At 43.2% G+C, this 25,528-nt stretch overlaps 1 protein-coding gene across 10 annotated transcripts in view; it reads right to left on the bottom strand.

Annotated features, from left to right (window-relative positions):
- The window catches only part of ATP8A2 (ATPase phospholipid transporting 8A2), a 338,417-nt gene that overhangs the window by 63,528 nt on the left and 249,361 nt on the right, over positions 1–25,528 (bottom strand). For 8 of the 10 annotated variants that reach the window (XM_079973390.1, XM_079973394.1, XM_079973393.1 and 5 more), the window contains 2 exons: positions 25,053–25,109; positions 19,758–19,865 (listed from right to left, as the gene is read on the bottom strand). In XM_079973390.1, coding sequence (XP_079829516.1) covers positions 19,758–19,865; positions 25,053–25,109 — 165 coding nt within the window. The remainder of the gene's footprint in view (positions 1–19,757; positions 19,866–25,052; positions 25,110–25,528) is intronic. The other 2 variants (XM_079973395.1, XM_079973391.1) reach the window with 1 other exon arrangement.

Raw genomic sequence — 25,528 nt, forward strand, 5'->3', positions numbered from 1 at the left:
AAGAAGTACACAGGGATAGCCAGTGGAATGGCAGTAAGAGGATTAGTCCCTAAATAAAGATAGGAAAGAAATGCTTAGTCTGAGAAAAACACTCAACCTCAAAGGTTTGCAATGTCTGGATGCAAAGTCAGCTTATGAATAAAAAATAAAAATCTACCACCACCACCCATAGATTTTTTATTATTATTATTTTTGGTTGTTGAGGTTTACTAAGGGTCACAATAAGCGTCTGGACATTCCTGAGAAGTTACAGATGTGTACAGATGCATACTGGAGGCCTCTTAATTTTGAAAATGACAGAGAACTGTATGCCACTTCGAAAAGCAGCTCATTTAATACTGCTATGTTTTCTGGAGGGGGGGGGACATATAAGTGCCTCAGCCCTAGTGGGCAGTTGTTTAAAAATGATGGGATTATAACAGCAGCTGGCGGCATTCCATTCCAGGAAAGCTCAAGGCATTATTCAGCCTTGAGTTCCCCTTCCATGGCTGGACCCATTCGACGCATAATCTCTTTTATGGAGTCTTAACCCTTTTGATGTAGTTTTTCCTCTGTGGCACGCACACATTGCTTGACAGTGAATTATACGGGCAAACCCTTTACAAGAGTGTTGGTCACGCAGGCCATGACACTTGTGTTAACGCACTACTGATTACTGTACTAACGAGTATCAACTGGGGGGGGGAGGGGAGTAGTGCAAGTATAATTCAGTAGATCCTTCCCTTATGCTGCATTTATAGAGACCTGCATGTAACATGGATTTTTCAAACTGTGTTCCAGGGAATCTGAGGTTTCTTTGGAGCCTTCTCAGGGATTCCTCAATGAGAAGATTATTAATGGTGGACAAGCTCCCCTGCAAGGCGACTTGCCCACCACTGTGGATATTCCACCACCCTCATTCACCCAGGGCAATGGTGGCACCAAAGAAGTTGGGCTGGAACTAGGGATGGAGGAGAAATTAAATTCAGATCATATTTTAAGGTACCTAAGTCACACTTCCCAAAACAATGCACAGGCTGAAGCAGAGCCATCCACTGAAATCTGCACATATCCAAATTTTGCAATGCTGTTCTCCAGCCAACTGATGTGCACAAAAAATGCATATACCAGGGTAATGTGTGCATATAAATGCACACTTTTTAATCATTTGACCTGCTCTGACAGAATATAATTCACTGCCCATCTTTTGATGAAGGGCAGTATATCAATCTAATATATATATATATATATATATATATATATATATATATATGAATAAAAATAACACATGAATTACATCGTATTAGCGGGAAAAGACTTGCAAAAAAAAAGAGCATGTTAGGCAAAATTGCATATGAAAATCTGCCTATCAGAAGAAATTCAAGCTAATGCTGGTGAATTTTCATGAGGCTATATCACAAACATATAGAAATGCGGAGAACTGAATTTAAGAGTGGGAAAATGAGAAACCAAGAACCTGAAACCACCTGTGGCTAGCATCTTGCCTGACCTGGACATCCATCCAAGAACACCCCTTAGAATCCTTACCAACTTGCTGGGGACCTGAGGCAGGCCTTGGAAAAGGACGAGCTGAAAAAGGTATTTAAGTATACCTTTCCTAAGAAACCAGAGGCCTTCCTTTTGGGCATTGTTGGCCAGAGGGTGTTAAAGAATGATAGAACATTATTTATGTATGCAACAACAGCAGCAAGGATACTCGTCGCCAAATATTGGAAATCTCAAGATTTGCCCACGCTGGAAGAATGGCAGATGCAACTGATAGACTACATGGAGCTAGCAGAAATGACCGGCAGAATCCGAGACCTGGGAGAGGAAGCAGTGGAAGAGGACTGGAAGAAATTTAAGGACTATTTACAAAAACACTGTAAACTATATGAGTGCTAAGAAGGATGAGAGATTTGAAAACAACAGGGCCCCATAAAGTTAGTTGAAAAGATTATGAGAAGGAGTGAATTTTATGAGAAAAATAAATTTTGAATAAATACTGTGTTAAAACTAGATATCTAAGATCTAGATAAAAAATATTCAAAGTTAGGGACAAAACATTGGAAATATGTACAATAAGAATGGAAATAAGGTGATAAGTTGCTGGCCAAAGTTTTATAAATTTGGAACGCAGGAGCGCGAGATGTGAGGAAGTCCAAAGATGAAGAAAAGATGGGTATCACAAGATGTTAAATTTTATGTTTGTTTCTTTTATGTCTATTCTTTGTTTATTCTGTCTTTTCTTTACTGTATTAACAAAACTCTTAATACATTTTTTTTAAAAGAAAAGAAAAGAAAAGGACTCACTGAAAGTAGGCTACATTTACATCCCAACTGCCTTCTGCCATGGAACCCAAAGGGCCTACATGTGGTTCTCAGATGATCATACTGACAATGACCAGACTCAGACCTGCTTAGCCTCAGCAAGGTGGTGGCCTCTGGTGCCATCAGGATGACGTGGGTTAGATAAGGTAGCTATCCAGGAGCAAAAACAAGTAAGATGTGGACTTGGGATGCAGGATGTATGGCCAAGAAAGTATGCTGTGCTCAAAGTATCATCAGATGCTGGATTATCAGCTCACAATTCACATCCGAATTCTCAAGAGCAGGTGGAGATCACATGAAGAAAGGAAAGGAAAGCATCAGAAGGACAGAACCATGTTGGAATCCCTAAAGTATCATTCTGTAATAGTAATACTGCACGATTATGTGCGCAAAACCTATCTTTTGGGGTCTCTATCGCATAGTAATCACTACTTAGGGCCAAAAGAGACATAACATGGATGAACCATGGTTGGGATTCTCTTTGTTAAACAACAACAGCTTAAAAGGAGCCGCATGACATGCCAGTTTTGATCAGAGCAACGATGCTGGGGAGGGGGTGCTCAACTCTTCCCCCCAATGCCATTTTCCTAAATAAAACTACTCCCTCTCAAAACTGCTGTTAGCCCTTTGGGTGAATAAAACCAAGCCTACTGTAATATCTCACATGGCTGCTAGCAGATAAGCACCCCTATCTCTATGGATGCTTGCAGTGTATTTACAATCAACCTTCAATCTAATACTCAATATGCAAACAGTGACATTGTGCAAAAACATTTAGAAGTCTAGCTTCTTAGAGTAAGGAATGCTGCCGACCAAACTGCACTTAGAGGAGTGGAGCGAAACACACAATTTCTGCTCAGTAATATATTCCACCCTGATAAAATTCTTTTTCAGTGAGGCCATGACTCTTGTCCTAGTGGAGTCCCTTTGGTGGCAAGAGGAAAGTGTTGAATATAATGGAGAGAAAGGGCTGTACTTCGTTGTTTTCGGGGGGGAATCCCTGTGGCGTTTGCTTTAGGTCAAAGTTTCACCTGGGGTACAGGATCTCTCCTTTAGCTGCACAGGCGCTCATTAAATGAAGGGCACTTTAGAAAATGCCCTTCAGTTGCTTTCTGTGGCTGCAGGACTTCTTGCAGAATTTCAAGATTGCTGCCCCCGCGAGCCTTCCCAATTCCTTTGAAGCTCCTGCTGGGATATGTGTTAAACAGTCCAGGGCAGAATAATTCTCCCCCCTCCTACTTTCCCACTAGACCGGAGGTTGTTCAATTAACTGCTTTGGCTAGAGCAGTGATGGCTTGGTAGGAAGCAGAGATTTAATCACCTGTCCCCATATTCTCAGTGTGTGTTGCTCTGTTAAGAATTCTATCAGGGAGGCAGGGAGAAAAAGAAAGAGAGAGAGAGAGAGAGAGAGAGAGAGAGAGAGAGAGAGAATGAATTCTACACTGTGCGTCTAGGAGGCATTTTTTGCCCTGCCTCCAGCTGACCTGGAAAAGCAAGGAGAGCCTGAGTAGTCAGTTGACACCTGGGGCAAAAGCTATATCCTGCTTAACCTGGTCTCTAGTTTGCTATCGGTTTCTGTATGCTACACCTCTTCTGCCCAGACAACCAGAAATCTATTCTTCATGGTTTTTCCTATGGCAAGGGAGTCTTTCAGTTTAAATGTAATAGCAGCATCTGATAACCCTTCAGCATGAGTAGAATCAAGTCTTTAGGGGCCACTCCAGCTTAGCTGCATCTGCAGCACCCCTCCGAAGACTGACACTAGTGTGAATTCAATAAAAAAAGGAAAAAGGAAAAAAGGTCAAGATGCCAGTGGAAGGGTGGGCTGGTGATGGAACTTTGTTTGGCAAAACTCCGTAGACATCTTCACAGATCGGTCTCTGGCCCCAAATGCATATGCATGGCATCCTGTTAGTTCCAGGAGGTGGTGCATGGAGCTGATCTGGATGGAACCAATTCACATTTAACATCGAAAACACTGAGTGCTGCTGCTGAAGCATCCGTCTGCCAGAAGCAGCTTTGCTGCAGCTGCTGTGCTATTCCTGCCGGACACTGAGAGTGTAAAATGCAAGCAATTATTGAATTGTGCTCAGCAGCCTTATGAAATTCAATCAGTTGCTACAAGGGACTCCACGGTCTTCTGTTCCTCTTTGGCTCCTAGCTGTATTGTCCTTGACAACAATGCCAGAAATGCTGCAGAAAAATTTAAATCCATAAACGCTTTATAACATGGCCTGATCTACCCTAATTTCGAGTAGCGACTGCCACTGAAGAAAGTGAACATCATCAAATAAACAAAACTCTTGGTTCCACCACAATTCTACTTCCTTCACTGTTCCTAGAGAAGTACCGTAATTTCATTCTTAAATTCCTTTGAATTTAAACATTATTTTTGGTAGCATCTTTTCAGGAAAAGAAGTCATTGATGCACACACCTGCTTGCCATTTCTCTTCAGACAATACATGTGTGAATGGTTATGTTATATGATAGTAATGAATGGTGCACAACACTGAAGAGTCATGTCTACAGGAGATAAAAGTTATGAATAGCAAGTACAGCCCACATGATGTGATGAATGGCACACAACATGTTGTAATGTTTCCAGTTGGGATTGTGCACACCCTTCCCTCTCTTGCTTGAAGTCCCTCCCTCTCCCTTCTTAATCACAATTAAAGTTTATGCTGGAACTCAGTGGTGAATGCGTACTAGAGAAAACATGTACTAAGCCCTGGTTGGAGTTAACCATGACTAAGGGGTAAGAACCTCAGGGTCAACAACCTCAGGGTCAACAACCTCAGATATGCAGATGACACAACCTTGATGGCAGAAAGTGAGGAGGAATTAAAGAACCTTTTAATGAGGGTGAAAGAGGAGAGCGCAAAATATGACCTGAAGCTCAACATCAAAAAAACTGAGATCATGGCCACTGGTCCCATCACCTCCTGGCAAACAGAAGGGGAAGAAATGGAGGCAGTGGGAGATTTTACTTTCTTGGGCTCCATGATCACTGCAGATGGTGACAGCAGCCACGAAATTAAAAGACGCCTGCTTCTTGGGAGAAAAGCAATGACAAACTTAGACAGCATCTTAAAAAGTAGAGACATCACCTTGCCAACAAAGGTCCTTATAGTAAAAGCTATGGTTTTCCCAGTAGTGATGTATGGAAGTGAAAGCTGGACCATCAAGAAGGATGATCGCCGAAGAATTGATGCTTTTGAATTATGGTGCTGGAGGAGACTCTTGAGAGTCCCATGGACTGCAAGAAGATCAAACCTCTCCATTCTGAAGGAAATCAGCCCTGAGTGCTCACTGGAAGGACAGATCGTGAAGCTGAGGCTCCAATACTTTGGCCACCTCATGAGAAGAGAAGACTCCCTGGAAAAGACCCTGATGTTGGGAAAGATGGAGGGCACAAGGAGAAGGGGATGACAGAGGACGAGATGGTTGGATAGTGTTCTCAAAGCTACCAGCATGAGTTTGAGCAGACTGCGGGAGGCAGTGGAAGACAGAAGTGCCTGGCGTGCTCTGGTCTATGGGGTCACGAAGAGTCGGACACGACTAAACGACTAAACAACAACAAAGGGGTAAGACTCATTGGATGTGCATGGACTCATACCAAAGATACAGTGATTGAAACTGGTCTTACTTACTAGGCCTGGGTTTGGGAACAGAATTTTGTTTGGCTAAACATGATAAATGTTTGGCACCCATGACAGCATTCTACACAGATCTTCAAAAGAACTAATCGCTTCCTGCTATGTGAAAATCAATTAAAAAATTCAACTTAAAAATCAGTTTAGGTTTGCAACCAGTTTGTAAGCCAATCAACTGGACTTAGGTGTGGGCAGATGCCAATATCCTGCCTTCGTTTACCTGCCTGGCGCTCAGCCATTGTTTTCCTAGGCAGCTGTTGTTGTTGTTTAAAAATGGTTCTTCCAATCGTTTCACCAACCATGATCTCTGCCACTGTCCTTGCATAGCTGTCTGCCTGCAACTTCTGAAGGGGAGCTCAGTTTCTGTGGCCATTGGCCTCTGCATTCCTGCCAAAGCCCTGCAGAAACGAGAGCTGCTACAGCTGCCAGGGTTTATTTACACACATTCCTGGCTCAAATTGAATTAATGAGCATAATTTAACTCAGGCAAAGTCTCTTGTTTCTCTTTTGCTCCATTTGACATTTATTCTCTGGTGCATGCAATTTCTCTTCTCATCTAAAAGGAGGAAGTCGAAAGCGTGTCCGGCGATCAAGGCCGTAATGACTCTGCTCTTCACAGCCTATTCAAGCCCATATAAACTGCGTCCACGCAAGCCTCCTTAAGGCATGCTTTATGAAAAAGCCTATACTGAACACTTAGGGGCTTAGCTGGAATCTACCTGCTCAGTCTGATTTACATTTAAATTTTTGCGCCTTTCATCTCTCTTGGCTTGTCATCTCACAGGGCATGTTTTCCCAAAGTCAATATGAAACATCACACACAGAGTTCAGATAAAAACAGAGTTCTAGAGCAGTGGGGGGGCCTTTTTGGCCCAGGGGCCAAACTTCCTTCTGGGAAACTTTCTGAGTGCCACATGCCGGTGGTGGCCGAGGCCAGAGGCAAAAGTTAGCACAGCAATACATGTGACTGTAACTCTATGGGGTATTAGAGGAAGGGTAGTACCTCTGATGGGACATACACTGTGCTCCTTCTGGATAGCTTGTCCACCTTTGGTCCCCATCCTGTACTCAGCTCTCACCTGTGGCTCCTAGAAGCTGTCAGCGTGCGACAGTGGACACACCCTGGGCAACGTTTCAACTAGCCAAATAAATCAGGGGAGGGTAGCTGATAGGTCTTAAATCCTTGGTGAGTTAGGGATTTTCTCTGCGTGCGAAGGAAGGTTCTGGCGGACTGAGTGGACAAAACCAATAGTGGGTTTCAACGGTGAAGAAGGTGGTTTCCACACATGCTGCAGAGGGAATTAAGATTGGGGCAGATGGGGCTTGTCAACCTGGGAAGGTAGGAGAAGGAAAACTCTGATCCTAAACCTCTGCTGCTTTGCGGGATATCTTTGGGAGAAGAAAAGAAAAGAAGAAGAAGGAGTCTCAAAGTGGCTAACAATCTCCTTTCCTTTCCTTTCCTCCCCCACAACAAACACTCTGTGAGGTGAGTGGGGCTGAGAGACTTCAAAGAAGTGTGACTAGCCCAAGGTCACCCAGCAACTGCATGTGGAGGAGCGGGGACGCGAACCCAGTTCACCAGATTATGAGTCCACTGCTCTTAACCACTCTTAACCACTACACCATACTGGCAAAAGAGTAAACCCTACACAAATCCAGAGCGGAATCCCTAAGATGATTGGCTTGTGCCACTTGGGTGCAGCTAATGCAGCAGTTTGACTTCACCCCCAGAGGTGCACTCCGTTGTCTCTCGAGACAGACAAATGCTAACAACAGCCCCTTAGACTATAGGTGAGTTTTCCTCCCACACTCACACATCCTTCTCTATCCTCCATCCAGGCAAGCAAGAGGCATTATTTGTGTTCAAGGTTGCATTCCTGTCAGGCAAACATACTCAAGGAGGGTGGTGGCAGCCTGGATGGTACCAATGGCCAGATCAGGAGGTCTGGAGGGTTTTGGTAGCTTTCAGCCACTTTCTGCCTCCCTGCTCATATCCTCTTTTGTTCCCTCTTGGAAGAACCTGAATTTCTCCACGAAGAGTCCAAGGGCTCTTAACTTAGCGTATGCGAAAACCAAGGGGGATTCCCTACAGGAGACGGCTGCATACAGGAGGTCTGTTTATTGCACTGAACAGAGCAAGAAGAATTTCCCGCAACTGATGTCAAAGGCAGAGCGCATGAAGGCTCCTCTGAAGTTTGTACAATGAAATCAACAGATCTCCTGTGTGTTATAACATTATATACCTTTGGTTGCAATCCTTGGAACAAAGCCTGCGAGCTTTCAGCAAGGGAGCAAGAAGAAGGAAAGAAGAAAGAAAGCAATTGTATGCAGAGCAAGAAACTGTGCAGGCTTATGTCAACATTTTACAGCCTGGGAACATCATGGACATGAATAGCCCAACAACACCTCTCCCCTCACCCCAAACACTAAAAAGAAAAGAAAAAAAGAGTTGTTCAGCACAAAAAGGAATCCGCCTCTAGAGAGGGTAAAGTCAAACATGTTCTGCCACGTTGAATCAGAGGTTTCTTATTCCCAAACAAGGCTTTGGCTAACACCATTATTTCCCACAATACTGTAGCTAATTACACCCTTTGCTTAGAAATCAAACCACAACAAATCTGAAAAATCTGAGCCAACAAATTTTTAAAAAACCCTAAAAAAGGAATAGAATGTGTCAATTACATTTATGCACTCCTAATATAATCATGTAGATTCTCAGTGGCAGATGGCCTGAAGGGGCATGGCCACACAGCTGACTTCCTGTTTGTTGCTACGCTACTCCTTACCAGAAGCTACAGAGCAAGTGGGAAGGCATGGCAAGGTCCACGTGTTGCGAATGCACTGGCAGAGCAGACCCTGTGATTCCGCCAGTGCCTTTGCACTGTGCCCCCCTCTCTGCTGTCTTGAACTGAAAGACAACGATCCTTTGAAATTTGCTCCTTTCCTAATTTTGTGGTGTAGATCTCCAATCAATGTGTACAGAAAAGTATATATTAGTGAAAACAACAGACAAAAATTCATTATATTTGGGGACATTGCTTGCAAAAAAAAAAAAAAAAAGTGCTGAGATGCTGAGGATTTTTTTTTACGAATAATTAAAAAGAAGAAGAATTCCAAATTGTGGAGAAGTGAATTTAAGACGGGAAAAATGAGAAACCAAAACTGACAGATTACTCCATCTCTAAATCTCATCAACAGAAGTACAGTATCACTTATTTTTTTGGTCACTGCAGAAAATGTACTGTTTCCTGCCATTACACAGGTCTGTTTTGAAGTACAGAAACGCTGATGGCATGTAGAAAATAATGCACATTCAAAACAATAAAATTATCATGCTATCTGGATGCCTTGCCATGTCTAAAACATGGCATCTAGTCAATCCCAGGTTCAAGCCCAAGCTTCCCCAGGTAGGGCTGGGACTATCCCTGCATTGAGGGGGTTGGACTAGATGCCCAGCGAGGTCAAAAGGACTTTAAACTTTTGCAACCACTGGAATCTCAATCCAGACTGGGCCCTCCATGCATACTACCTGCACTGCAAATAAAGCTCCCACAGGAGGAAATGGGAGCTCCCCCCCCCCCCGAGCAAATTTCAGGTGTGGGGCAAATCCAGAGCAAAGGGCTAATGCCCCCCCCAACCCCCTGCACATCACAACAGGAGCCCCCCTCCCAACCTGGCAATTTGTGAAACAGAAACCTTGCATGTGATGAATGGCATATGTAGTTTAGCCTTCAGGCTATCAATCAGCAGTGCAGAAATGATGAATCTCAAGATCAACTCGAGCACCTGTTATTTATTTATTTACTAGCGGTTTACAGGCATCCCCTTAAAAACAGCACAAGAGCAATGCACACAATGTTTGCCAATCCCATGTGTCCCCCCCAAATATTCTAGCTTTATACAATGAAAAAGAGCACCCTTCAAAGAAATTAATGTGCGCTTCCTCTTCAGCCAGCACGATAAACTGCTCCTGCTTCCAGGATAGAACCAATCAGTGTCCATCAAGTTTAGAAGTCTGCGCTGCTTCCCTTCTGTTTGCTGGGAGCTATAGTCTGGCTCCTTTGGGAAATGCTATCCGGTTAGCCAAGAAAAATGGCAAGACGTTTCCCCAGGGTCCATACCGAGGCAGGGAAGAATTGAGTCTTCACTGGCTGCCTACCGTCTTCTACAGTGTCCTTGCGAAGATTAAGAACAGGTGTGCGGACTAGAAGTCAGCACTCTGCACCCCAGCCAAATTAAAGAACACACAGTGTTTTCCTTAGCCAAGAAAGATAACTTCCATTTACATCACTCCCAAAGGTCTTTCTTAACCAAGGTCAGCGATTTATGGTGTGTGTGTGTGTGTGTGTGTGTGTGTGTGTGTGTGTTTAAAAACACACACAAACCAGACCCAAGTCTATACAGTATAAAAGAGTCTCTCTCTCTCTCTCTCTCTCTCTCTCTCTCTCTCTCTGTGTGTGTGTGTGTGTGTGTGAGAGAGAGAGAGAGAGAGAGAGAGAGAGAGAGAGAGTCTGGACAGGCAAGGCAAAAACTATTTCTCATCCTCCACCAGGTACTGCCATTACTCCCTTAGTAAGTCCAGCTCACAGCTTGAGAACCACTGAAATCCCTTCCATACATCTTTGCAAAGGCATGCACCATCCATTATGCTATGCTGATCTGCCTGCCTGGAGTACAGTCCAAGAAAAGTTTGAAAGCCACATCAAACAGACCAGAGACCATTAACAATGAAAGCAAACAAGACTGGGACGAGAAAGCCTGTGTGCCTGTAGACAGAAATCTGATTTCTGACTTAATACGTGAATGAAGAGTTTCCATGGGCTGAAATGTCCACGCTGCTGTGTAAAATGTGAACGATCATACACAACAAACCACAGTTGGAACGGCCAATTTCCCAGCTGCTGCCAAACGCTATGGAAACACGAGAAGTTGAAAGAGCAAAAGCAGTAACTGTTGGGACCAGAAAACCTGAGCCAAAAAGAAGCATTTTCCTATGGCCTTTTAAAATGTGATGGGGTTTTTTGTGTGTGTGTGTGGGGGGGTATTGGGTTGTTTTTACTTTTGTGTAAAAATACTTTTGTATATATTTTGTGGTTTTATATTTTGATTTTGTTCTGTGAACAGCCCTGAGACCTCTGGGTTTAGGGTGATATATATATATTCAATAAATAATAATAATTATAAAAGAAAAAGTGCCAAGAAAAATATGAGGGAACATAGCAAATGCTCAAAATGTCTATTAGGAGGAATTTACATTAAAAGTTTGATTAATTTTCATGTTTTGCTTTTTTAAAAATGCAAACTGAGGTAGAAATGGGGAGAACTGAACTCAGTTCTCTGACTGGAAAAATGAGAAACTTGGAGAACTCAAAACTGGCAGATCTGGCTATCCCTAGCCATCTCTAGAAGGAGCAATACAAAACCCTGAAAAGGAGCGATGCAACAACTACATTCCCTCGAAGATAGCTCTTGAAGCTAATGGAAATGATCTTTCTTCTCTTTCCAGGAGCAACAGCTGGTTAACTAAGCCTGGTTTAGATGGAAGATGAGAGTTGAATCTCCAGCCCTTTCCTGGAAGACATTACAGAGGTGGGTGAGGACACAGCTGGAGTTCCATCTCCCCACAGAACCCTCGGCCTCTTCCAAGTTGCACAGGAAGTGTTTGCTAAGAGCAATCTCTTTCCCTCTCTCTGAAGGAGCCCCCTTAGCGGCTCTACGAGGCAGTTCCTTGGCCAAGTACATTCATGGAAAAGCCTGGTTTCAGGGTCAGGTGGCTTGAAAGAGCACCCCCTCTGGTTGAATCTGTTGTTTCCCCCCTCATGAAAGGCAGGTCCCTCTTGTGTAAGGTAAGGACGAGCAACACCATTTCAATTTTCTGTATGCGTGTCTCTGGAAAGAAGATTCTCAGCAAGGATACATTCAAGATTGAATTGCAAAAAAGTAGTGCTATTTTAAGTGTGTTGGATATGGTTAGGGCTTTTTATACCCCGTAGTATCTATTTTATTAGTTTGGGAAATTAGCGGTGCCTATTTGCATAGGTGAAACAATCCCTCACCCCCACACTTTAAAAAACAATGGGATAGGGATATGGGAATCTGCCTTATTCCCCAGTCAGACCTTTGGTCCACCTGGCTCAGTTTTCTCTACAGAGACATGCACTGGCTCCCAAAGTTTTCAGACGGGGTTATCTGGAGATGCTGGGAATTCTGAATGCAAAGCATGTGATCTGCCACTGAGCGATTGACTCCCAGTGTTCATGTAAGTCTGGCAGCTCCCCTTTAATAAGATATGTAAGGATTTGTGCTTTTGGCACCCATACCTAGTGCATAGGAACATTTGTTTGCAATAATAGTTATTCCGTATGTAGAACCAGTGATCTGGTCAGATACATACGCATACTTCTGAAGAATAATCGTACGCAGTCTGAACCCCTGGTTAAACGCTACCCATGGGAAGCACTTAGGATCAGAGGGAGATGGCTTCACATTTCCAGAAATTGCTTTGTGGGGGTGAGGGAAAGATGAAATGCTGATTCAGTTTCCAGTTTTCTTTCTGAGCTTCATTTTTTCTCTCTCTGTCAGAAAGAACATGGAAAATTGGATATAAAACAGAATTAAAATGGCTAGAAAGTGGTGGTCAGTATTGAGCGACCTGAGATTAAGAGGATGACTGAGTAACTGCAATCTTTTCTTAGACAAAGACTAGGCAACATGTCACTCAGGGGGAATGAAATCCCTCCGAACCAATAAATACTTCATATTGCAATGCAACATATGAAACTTCCTTTTTAAAAGCCTTTCCTTAAAGGAAACATTAAAATAAAATTTAAAAAGAGCCCCGGTCATTTTTCTGTGCAATACAAATCACCTTTGCGGCTTGGGAACAAAATAAATTAGTCCATGACAAAAAACGAGAAGCTTGTACTAAGAAAGGGAAACGAGAATTACCAAACCAGAACATATTAATGGTCCATCTAATTTTGTATCCTGTCTTCCATGATGGCTCATGTCAGAAGCTTCAAAGAGAAGCTTAAAGCTCTCATGGAGCGCCTAACTCAGCAGCTCTATCAACACACAAAGGGAAGGGTAAGATGGGGAAATGGTTCTTGATCTCAGCTGGGAATCTCTTTAAGACCTGAAATCTGAGGCTTCTGACCCCGTTGTTTAGCTCTAGCTAGTTCTATTCCATTTACTGGCTAGGCTAGTGGTTCTCAAACTTTGGGTCACGCTTTAAGAATAAAAATCTGCTTGCGCCACACCGATTTTTTTATTTATTTATAAGAAATACACTGGAAAACAAAAAGAAACAACTCTTAGCAATGCTTGATTTAAAACACAGAACAACACAACTACTTTATAATATGATCATGGCACATCCAGAAAGTATAAAACAATAAGTTTGCTACTACACTACACTACAGTGGTACCTCTGGTTACAAACTTAATTAGTTCCGGAGGTCCGTTCTTAACCTGAAATCATTCTTAACTTTAGCTAATGGGGCCTCCTGCTGCCGGAGCGCAATTTCTGTTCTCATCCCAAGGTAAAGTTCTTAACCTGAGGTACTTCTTCTAAGTCAGAGTCTGTAACCCAAAGTGTTTGTAACCCGAGGTACCACTGTACAATGAAATGTTTAAATGTTTGTTTGGTTGTCCTTGAATCTTCCCACCACACTCACCATCCTCTCCTCTCCTACGTGGCATACTCTTTGAAAACCACTGGGCTAGGCTATCATTTCTAAATGGGCTCTTTCTCATGAGAGTTTCCCTGAACAGGCATGGAGAACCTGTGGCCCTCCAAGATGTTAGCGGATTTCAACTCCCTTAAGCCCCAACCAATGGCCAGGAATTATGGGAAATGCAGTCCAATAACACCAGGAGAGCCACAGGTTCTCCACTCCTGCTTTAGGATATCTGTTTATTTTTTAAAGATTTCTAAATTGTCCTTCAGCCAAACAGATCAAAACCAGCAACAAAAACACAGTAAAAACAAAGTCCATCATAAAACAATATAAACTACAAGATAATAGCCTTTTCCTTTCTGTTTAAAGCAGACTGAAAATAAATGCAATCCCTTCAGATTGCCTGGGAAAACCCGAATGTCTTAATCTGGCACCCAAAATATGCCATGATGATAATGATTATTTATTCAAGTCCTTACCTATCCTTAACCATAAGATTCCAGGGTTGGTTACAATAGTTTGAAAACACAACACTGCTATTATCAGTTTAAAACAAGAAACAGTCAAAGGAATAGGGTAGGCCCCAATCTGTCTGCCTGTCTATTTTGGGGTAAATATTTACATCTTTAGCTAGATGTGCCTCTATGGGGAGGGAATTCTACAATTTAGGAGCTGCCACAGACAAATCCCTTGAGGGTGGCAGAACTACCGAGAGGGTCCTCTCTGCCAGCCTTACACCTGAGAGGGTCTGTAGGGAAGGAGGCGGTTTTCCAGATATTTCAGTTAACCTCACCACTTGAGTCATGGATATTCCAAACCTGGGGTACTGCAGCGGAAAAGGCTCTGTGATTAAAGAATGTATATCACATATTTCAGCAATCGATAGCGCTCTGAGGAGGTCCTCAGCTGAAGGTCTTAATACGCAGGCAGGGCAATATGCAAGGATTCAAGTACAGTGGTACTTCGGGTTACATATGCTTCAGGTTACAGACTCCGCTAACCCAGAAATAGTACCTCGGGTTAAGAACTTTGCTTCAGGATGAGAACAGAAATCGTGCTCCCGCGGCACGGCAGCAGCAGGAGGCCCCATTAGCTAAAGTGCTGCTTCAGGTTAAGAACAGTTTCAGGTTAAGAACAGACCTCTGGAACGAATTAAGTACTTAACCTGAGGTACCACTGTATTTGAGTCCCCAGTCATTTAGCACAGGGGTAGTAATCACAAATGCTGTGGACTGCAACTGTCATCTGCTCCAGCTATAGCACAGCCCATGGGCAGAGATGATGGGAGTTGTAGTCCACAACATATGAAGGGCACCATCTTGGCTATTCCTGATTTAGGCTTTAAAGATAACCACCAGAATATACCCCAAGGTGTCTGCTTCCTGTCTTGCTTTTAAGACTTTCTCCCTTGAATAGTACTATAGAATACGTCTGGTATTGGGAATGTTATGTCTCTGAGGAAGAGAAGCCATTTTTCTTTCTCAGCTGTGGACTATCATGGGCTCAGTGCAGTTGGTTTTGTATATTGGTAATAGATTTTGCAAGAACCGTCTTGAAAGTTGATGCGGCTTTTATACATCCCACCTCCTCCATCTAATTTTTATGAGCCTCCTTTCAGAGGGCTTGGATTTTAAAACTCTGCTTCACTTTCTGTGTAAAGTCCTGGAAGCCAAATCCTGACATTTCAATGATGGAGTGGAATTCTTGAAAGGAATATGAACGCTCCAAGTGCTCTGTATGTTTGGACAGAATCCCTTTCTCCCCGATCGCTTCTTCATTCTTGATTAGATGATGAGCAGCCTTTTAACGTATCTGGTAATTGATTACCTATCTAGGAACACGGTGCTACAATACTGAGCTACATTAATGACCTCATTCAATCACACATAGGGTAATTCTTGTGGTTGGAATGAAAATAATATAAAATATTGCCTTAGCCCCAGTGAGGCTTTAATGCCATATCTCAAGGCATCATTTGTTTCGGGAAATCCAATGAGTATTAAATTACATTTTTTAACTAGAAAAACATTTTGTTGAAATATTCACACAGAAACTCAATGCTATTAGCACTGTATTCTTTACTTTGGGATCTGGGTGTTGTGTTGGAGCAGATGTTTAACCACAATTGTGTCAGATTCCCCCCCCCCCCCCCCCCCATGTAGCTGCAATAAAATTAGGGCTCAGCTCAAATTACTCACAGGTTTTCACAATTTTTTTCCACCATTGTTGGGTAACGTCTCCCATATTTGGACAGTTTTTGAGGCTTCTGGATAAATGTTGGCACATTCATTTATATTGTCCTGACTAGTTCTTCCCTGAACGGCCCTCAAGGACATCATCATTTAGTCAAAACTGATTGGATATGCAGGATTATGACTACATCCTGTTCATAACATGATATCTGATTCTCCAAATGATCTACCTCCACTGTTAAGAGCCAGTATTGCTGGAAATCCTGTGGAGAGAGCGCTATTGCACTTAGATCCTGATTGTGGGCTTCCTACGGATCTGGTTGGCCACTGAGAGAATAAAATGCAGGACCTGATGAGCTTTGACTTGATCCGGCAAAGTTCTTCTTATGTTCTTATGATCCACCATCCAAGAAAGAAGAAGCAACATCCATGGGAAACAACGGTATTGAATCGATAAGGGAAAATCTTCACAATTAAAAATGGGGGTTCAATTATTCCTGCCCAGCAAAACAGCTATGATAACTTGAAATTAAAACTGTAGAATATTCAGCAAAGATCTAAATAAAAGCAGGATTCCATCAGCAAGCCCTCACTTTCCTCATCCCTGTATTAAAAGCTGACCTATTTGCAGGGACATTATGAGCCTACCATTCTTGGGCTGCAACATATGCTTCATAGTTCTGCTAATCAAATTTCAGCCTTATTTATGGAAATTTGAATTAGAACTGGTGATGCAAATAGCACAACGGAGCATAATGAAGATACCATGGAATGCCGTCTAAGGAATTTGGTTTTGTCTCTGTTCGTCATAAGCAGGCTGGCAGACCCTTGTCCTGTCAGCTGTCACTCTCTCTCCTCACCCTTGAAAGCTGTCCACAGCAATCAAGCTGTCCATGGCAATCTCTTGCAGCACCCCCTGTCTTATACCGCAACACAATGAAATATTTATTAGACTGCTACCAGATTTAATAGAGAATGGCTGCAGAGTTTCTCTTGTTTATTAGATGGAATTACAGGATAAGTAACCTTACAAAGGGACGTGGATGGCACTGTGGGTTAAACCACAGAGCTTAGGACTTGCTGATCAGAAGGTTGGCAGTTCGAATCCCTGCGACGGGGTGAGCTCCTGTTGCTCGGTCTCTGCTCCTGCCAACCTAGCAGTTCGAAAGCACGTCAAAGTGCAATAGATAAATAGGTACCACGTCGGCGGGAAGGTAAACGGCGTTTCCGTGCGCTGCTCTGGTTCACCAGAAGCGGCTTAGTCATGCTGGCCACATGACCCAGAAGCTGTACGCCAGCTCTCTCGGTCAATAAAGCGAGATGAGCGCCGCAACCCCAGAGTCGGCCACAACTGGACCTAATGGTCAGGGGTCCCTTTACCTTTAACCTTACAAAACTGTCTTTAGAGTATTTTCTAATACACAGGAATGGGTTTTATTAAAATGAATTTGCTTGGTTCACTAGAACTGCTCTTCTCCCCGGATGGTACTGATACAGAACTACTCTTCTCTTCAGCATATTTGGACAGGAGGTGTAGGAAACAGACTGTTAGTGGACTTAAAAGAAAGCTGCCTAACATCAAGGCAGAACAGCTCAGGTCCATCCAGCTAGCTTTCCAAGTTCTTCCCAGCTCTACCTGAAGATGATGAATGGCAACTAAAGTTTCAGTAAGGATTCTTTGTAAGTCTTACCTGGCAATGTTGGAAACTGAACCTAGACCTTCTGCATACAAAGCACCTGCTCTTCCACTGTGCTACAGGAACCCACCAATCTGCTTGCCAGAGATCTCAAGGGGAGGGTTGCCTCTTCCATCTGCTAAGCTGTGCAATAACTGCACTAGCAGAAACCCACAGAGGAACAGATTGCAAAATCTACTGTGCAACAAAGTTACCAGCAACTTGCTTATGTGTTTTCTTGCTGTCAGCATCCTGCTAGCACAAAACATTTCGCCAACTGGACAAGAATACCACCAAGTGAAATATATATATATATATATATATATATATATATATATATATATATATAGTGTGCATTTCTTTACATTTAAATGTTGTCCTGGTCCTACGACACATTTTTCATTTGGGTTTTCTCCCTGTATAGTATTTCACCTTTCATTTATTAAATACACACATACACACATATATCCCCAGAGTCTCCTATTTTTCACATTCCCATCAGACTCTTGAGTGGTTTTGACAGGCTCATTATTGCCCCCCACATCCCATTCTCCAAAGGTTGAACTCATGGCACCGAAGGGGAGAATTTCACCACCTGGAACTCAATAGATGTCGAAGGAACAAATCCAAAGCTTCACTAACATTTGAAGGGTAAGTACTCCCTTTTGGATATGGTCACCCAGTAATTTATTTTACAGATATATTTCCGGCCCCTTAGACAAGTCAGAGAAAAAGAATTCTGGAAAAACTGGGTACTTAATCAGAAATGATATGTAATGTGGCTTTAGTAAACATTTAGTTTGCAAATGGTATTCTGTAAAAGAAACCACAAAACAGAAAATCATATATGGAGAGGATTGGTGCCTTTTTTCAGGGGTTCCTCAAGGGCACGCAATAACAGCACCTCTTTTTCTTTTGTTAAAACGTGTGGCACTTACTGTAACAACTTCATGGTGAGTACCTGTTTTTCTAGAGGGGGGGGGGAGCACTGGAAAGGATTAATGTATGGCCAAATCCTGATCACAGATGCATGCTTGTAACTGGGAGAAATGCATGTGTCTGATGTTGAACATATCGCCCAGGATTCTACCCACCAGAACCGCAATATCCTGCCTAGGTGAAATGCATTTTCAAAGGAGGCCTCAAATGAAAAAGAGCAGTGATAGCACCCAGCTTTGCCTTTTTGTACTTCCATTACCATTTCTTTCAACAACATTTGTACTGTGGGTGCAACATTAGGGGTTTACACTAGGGGTGCAACATTTATCAATCAATTCAGATCATTGATTAAAAACTTGTCAAGCAACTAAATCAACACTCAGATTGATCAGGTAACACAACTAAAATAATAATAATAATAATAATAATAATAATAATAATAATACCAAGTACTTATTAAAAATTGCAGATAGTGGGCACCATCTTAGAAAAGTAGTTGCTCTTTCAATAACATGGAGGAAGGAGTGACTCTTCTAAAATGTATTTTCTCCCTTCGAGACTACTGCTTCAGTCACAGTCAGAATAATGTGGGTATAATACATTAACCAGTCGATTAAAACGCATTTATTTGGACTAATATTTCTTTAACTAGCCACAGTCATAGTGATTACATCTGGTGCACTTTTGATTTGTACTGCATACCAGTAGAACTAACTGGTGTTGAAGGACAACAATGGTGTCTGTGGTGATGTCAGCTACAATCCTGTGCATACTTTACTGGGAATAAGTCCCAGTGAATACCATGGATTTACTTCTGAGTAGACATGTTTAGGATTGTGCAATCAAGCCCTTTCCCCCAGGGTGGAGTCCCACTACATACCATGGATCCACGTGCATAGGATCATGATATTTTGCCTGTTCATCTAGGGTGGAAAAAAGTTCTTTATTTCTTTTAACTGATATCACCTTAACAAAACATTAATATTTTGGGTGGAGAAAAGTTACGGCCTATTTTGATTTAGATCTCATGTAATTGATTGATTTTTTTTAAAAAGAAGTGCATAACTTTGCACATCAAGGATATTTTTTTAAACAAAGTTCAAGTAACCTCAGAGTAGAGCAATCCTTTTGAAAGCAAAAACAAACCCACAACCCAACAGCTTACTTAAATGTGGATGATCTAATTGGGAGCTCTAAACTATCCACTTCTCAAAGTATATTTGCTCCTGAGAAAACACACACACACACACACACACACACACACACACACATGTGCTCTTTTGCCACTGTGGAACCCAAGGACTGACCTGCCCCAGCATGTCTGGTGCAATCGGAATGATGGGCCAGATGGTGGAGTAGACTCCGAAGAAGACCAGCCAGAGCAGCATGCTTCCCCAAACAGCCAAGTGACTGAACTGCAGGGAAAGAGAAACAAATCAAGACACACAGCACAGCCTCCTCCTGCCCCCACACTTGACTCTCAGGTATTATTTTACTTCCACCTAAGGCTTTTGTCAGTCTCACTCCAGGCTGTCTAACATGCTTTATTTTCAGCCAGCAGCAAGATTGATTAAATGGCTTGGAAGAATCCTGTGTTAAAAGCCTTTCTCTGTGAAATGCAGCACATTACTTTCAAAGTTAGCTTATCCCAGGCATTTATAAACGAAACAAAGCCCTAACCAACCCCGTTCCCCTGTCTCCAAGAATCTAGCTCAGAGGGACAAGGTAGGAGGCAGCAGAGGTAGAATTCACCCAGCCTCTAGTGGGAGAGATGGCAGTAAGGTTCCCAAACATTTATGGGTCATTGCTCCCTTGGTTCCACAGCCTCATCCCCCAGTGCCTCCCATGAAAAGAATTATTCAGCATTACGCTTAGCAGGACCCATCAAGGATAACACAATAAAATCCAAAACTGTGACCATTAATTGCACATTTATTCAAAACTTTATATAGTGGCACCTTGGTTTACAAATTTAATCTGTTCCGGAAGTCCGTTCTTAAACCAAAGCATTCTTAAACCAAGGCGTGCTTTCCTATAGCAGCGGGGGACTCAATTTACAAATGGAACACACTCAACAGGAAGTGAAACATGTTCTTATTCCAAGGCAAAGTTCACAAGCCAAAACACCTACTTCTGGGTTTGCAGCGTTCTTAATCCAAGTTGTTTATAAACTAAGCTGTTCTTAAACCAAAGTACCACTGTAGTTTAATTAATGCAATGAGACTGATGAACTTGATCCAGTGATCCCAGCTTTTCAACGTCTGATGTACACTTCCAGTGCCCTCTAGCCACCTCACTGACTCTTCGCAACCCTGCCCCAGGCAATCTCACACCCCTGGGTGGTACCGCTTGCTTTGTGAATGTCAGGGAACTGCCATCGGAGCCAGAGGGAGAGGGAGGGCTCCAGAAGGATTCCAGAGAGCGTACTGGGAGGGAGAGAAGCAGCCCATCTTCTGGGGAAGGAAATCAGCGTAACACTAGTGGAGAAGGGGGGCAGATGGGGGGAATCGGCGAGGTGGCTCCATGACTCCTCGCCGGAGACCAGCGGGGAGAGCACGGGTCCTCCGCTGCCCACACCCTCCCTGCGCAGAAGGCTTCCGCACAGGGAGAGTAGGCGGAGACTAGGCGTCAAAGAGCTTCTTTGCTGGAAGAAGTTCAAGAAACACCCACTGACGGATTCTGCCAGCGATTGAGACAGCCACGGGTGAGTGGCTGTCCGGACAGAAAGGGTTCACCCAGGTAACTCAGCCAAGCGTGGCGCCGATTTACACACGAGCAACCCCTAGAACCATTACAGTGAACCACTGGGTTAAGTGCACTGGCAGAGCCAGTCCAGTGTTCCCAGCTGTGTGTGTGTACCACACTGAACTTGCTGGTGCACTACTGCTCCTCCTCTAACCCCTGTCCCACACCCGGTAAGGAGCAGTGATAAGCTGACCATAGGTAAGGTGGGATATAGAAATGCAATTTAGAAATGTAAATGCAATAAATTTAAACTCAATCCAAACCAGTGTGCTTTGGAACATACCCAGAATTACACGTGGATATCAGGGAAATATCTGTATTTTGAATATTTATAACACACACACACACACGTTTGTGTTAATCTTTGGAAATACACAAAGCATTTTTACACCAAGTTTTTCTTTCCCTTTTTTTGGTTCAAGTATGTCTATATCATACTTTGGCTTTGGTATTAATTTTTGGAATGGTAAAAAGCATTAAGCAGCAGAATGTTTGCTGTCTCTTCCCCTTAAAGTATGTTTGGAAGAATAATAGCAATACTAGTTTTCATTTTTTTAAAAAAAAGTATTTTGAAAACAAGCGTTCTTCATCGAATGGACCACATGGGACCCACATGAAGCTTTGTTTATTTTTAATGCCCTCGGACAGTTTCTGAGCTTTGAAAACAATTCCTCCCTGAAAACGGTTCCCAAAGTTTCTAATGATAGTAAACTAAATCAAAATCACCATCATGATTAAGGAGTAAAACTGCTAAAACATACAAAACCCCAATCACTACAACACAGTAAAAATTGACAATTAAGAAACCACACACATTTCTTTCAATTCTGGAAATTCCCGCAGTGTAATCCTATGTCTATTCAGTAGCAGAATCACACAGTTGGGGGCAAAGGTCACCTCAAAGGTCATCTTATCCAGACCCTCCCAATGCAGGAAATCCGCTATGAGTTAACTGAAGTTCAGACTGGCATCCCATTGGCTGGAACACCAACAGTGGGTGGAGCCAGAGATGATGACAGGCAGAGTCAACTGCTTCCTTTAAGCAAGCAGGGACCACCTCCTCTCGCAAGGAGGCATTAATCACATCCCTGGCCAGCCAGCTGTCCCCTCCCTACTAGTTGTTATCAGCCCAGAGGGGCAAGAGTCCAGAGCACATGTGGTCATTGCCCTGACCAATCCAGGCACCTTGACCACACCCTCAAGCCTTACTAACTGAAAGTCCTCCAATATAGCAGGAATTGACTGCTCTGGATGCTTCTCTACCCCCTGTCGTCTCCACCTCCATCGTTCAGCCCGGACACTGAGGTCCAGTGCCGAGGGTCTTCTGGCAGTTCCCTCACTGTGAGAAGCGAGGTTACAGGGAACCAGGCAGAGGGCCTTCTCAGTGGTGGCACCCACCCTGTGGAACGCCCTCCCATCCAATGTCAAGGAAATAAACAACTATCTGACTTTTAGAAGACATCTGAAGGCAGCCCTGTTTAGGGAACTTTTTAATGTTTGATGTCTTATTGTATTTTTAATATTTTGTTAGAAGCAGCCCAGAGTGGCTGGGGAAACCCTGCCAGATAGGCGGGGTATAAATAATAATAATAATTCTCAATATTAATCTGCTGTAACGGTGGAGTCAACATCCTGTTGGATGCAAGTGATTTAATCCTCAGAATGCTTGGCAAACAAGTCGCAGCGAGCTACCATAAAAAGCCACAAAAATGTTAAAAACAGGCATCAGCTATCATTGGGGAAGGATGTAGTCTTAATTGCCTGCAAAGGCCTGGCAGAATAGAAAAGTTTTTTTAACAGTCATTTAAGAGTTGGCACATAAGGGGCCTGTTGCGACAGGCAGGAATGGAAGGCAAGGAGACCCACAGAAGGTGGAGCTGAAGCCTTGGTCAATGACAGCCAGAGCCAACTAGGTGTAGCTCTGTCCCCATCCTCCTTCTGGCTGAGTTCTACAAGGGCAACACTGAAACTGAGGAGGAGGAAGCGGACAGGTAGAGTCACATCCTGGGCTGGTTGTAAGCAGGAAGTGGAGGCTAAGGGCAGGCTGAGGTTGGCGAGACAGTGCCCCATTTGTCCTAATGTATCAGCCTTTGCGGCCCAGTAGCTTTTCATAGACCGCATGTAGTTGCACAATGCGCCGTGGCAAAGGGCGCTGTTTTGCTCCAGCATAATAGCAAACAGTTCTGAACTTCCGTGCATGTCGAAGAACATGCAAACAACTGGAGACCTTTCTTCTCTGCTGCATTGAGCAACGGCTACTGTGCGCTCCCCCCCCCCCGAATTTATTTATCCAAGCGTTTCATTTCCCTCTATCCTATCCTCTCATTCAGCAGCGAGAGTTTCTTACCCCTGAGACTAAACTGAATGTAACCAATCCACCCGATGATGGAGGTGAGGCTTAAGTCGATGGCACGCTCTCAATACTTCTCAAGTGCTGGGAGGAAGTCTTTCCCAGAGTGAGTAAGCCACAGCTGAAACAATAAGGCTTGCCAGAAATGGTGTGTGAGAGACTGGGAAGTGGGCTTAGAAGAAAAGGCAACTTGGAAAAAAAAAAAGCATGAAGGAAGCACACCTACATATCAAGTTTTTAAAAAAGAAAAGGAAAAACACCAAAGTGTTTTGTTTTGTTTTTTAAAAATGCTCCCCAAAATTCTTCTTCTCTCTCTCTCTCTCTCTCTCTCTCTGTGTGTGTGTGTGTGTGTGTGTGTGTGTGTGTATGTGTGTATGTGTGTTTTTGGGCTGAGTCCTGATAGCAGAAGGTCAGTAACTGTTGTATTTTCAGTCATGGGGAGTGGAATTAGATAAGAGAAGCATCATGCTATTCAGCATTTAGTAAGAATTAAAAAGGCACTGTATACGCAAGTAATATGATTTGTACACAAATAAACTTTTCGAAAGCGTGGGCTTAGGCTGGTTAGACTACATTTGAAAGCAATGCACAAGGACTTATATGAAAGATATTTCATTTTCCTTGAGGTTCACCCTCCATTGTGGAAAGGGCAGGGAGCAATGCAGTTGTGTCACATACTTGCTATGCCACATCTTTCCCCCAAATTCAATATGATAAATAACCCAGGAAAACACCTCACCTCCTGGTTTCATACCGCCAGCTCAAATTCCTCTTCCACTCATAAGCACATACACAAACACACCATTTACCACATTTTTATTTCCCTGTTATGGTATGCTGAAGGGAGTTAGCATGCTACTAATTTCCATAAGTGATCCCAAGTTATGCACAAATCAACTGCATCCCCCTTCCGTGTCATCAGAGCAGAAAACCTGGGAAGTTTAGCATTCACCTAGGCATACACCAAGATATCCTTTTTTTCCAGTGGGGATGTGTTATATGTAATTGGTAGTGGCCAGTGTAGTGAGGCAGAGCAGTGAAGTTGCACTCCTGACATTGGTATTGCTGCAGCTCACTGCACAGGGCTAGGGAAGGGCAATGGGCAAGGCAAGGCTGTATGGACACACTGGAGGAGCCCAATCTAACATTCCCACTTGTGTGTCTGCGCACTGCTGTCCTTGCAGTCGCCTTGCTCCCCCGCCCTTGTTCAGTTAAGCTGCAGTGATGCCAGTGCTGCAAGATCTTACCCACTACACCAGAGGCCACAGTGCAGTAGTCTTTTGTAGACTGCATGTACTAGCATAATACGCAGTGGCAAATAGCACTGCATTGTGCCACTGTAATAGGAAATCATTCTGATATTTTGTGTGTGCCAAAGAGTATGCAAACAATTGGAAGGCTTCCTTCTCTGATGTGCTATATAAGTATAATATATGCCTTCCTTTTCTTTGCTCAGTAATATTAGGAATAAGGGGAGAGTGCTGGTTGAAACATTTCTAATACTTACTTTTGTCCATGCTGTGGTTTCTAAGCCAGCTTTCAGACAGACGGTCACCACAACATACTGCAGAGGTAGAGGGAGAGAGAAATGTTAGGAAAAACATTTAATCCCAGCATGCATTTCCCATTCACACTTGCTTCGCCCTCTCTGGCTTTTCAGAAAGAAAGCAATAGTTAAATCTAAGGAATGTCCACAAGCACATCACAGCTTAACAATGTAGGAACCAGGTGCCGTTTTACTTTTAAATGTTGTAGTGTGTTCAATGCATTTCAGGAGTACAGCAGCGAGGTTAAGGAAGCTGTTTACAAAATGGTGTAACACATGTCCTGATGGGAATGCCTAGAGATCCTGGGTACAACTGGCATCTTGGGAAATGCTCAGCATCAGTTTAGCCAAGTGGACAAGGTCCAAGTCTGCACAAGATGGTAAGTCAAACAATGGGACTGTGCAAACATGCTGGCTTTGAGAGAGGAGCTCACATT

Source organism: Podarcis cretensis (assembly GCF_951804945.1).
Source record: "Podarcis cretensis genome assembly, chromosome: 4".
In the NCBI taxonomy this organism is placed as follows: Eukaryota; Metazoa; Chordata; class Lepidosauria; order Squamata; family Lacertidae; genus Podarcis; species Podarcis cretensis.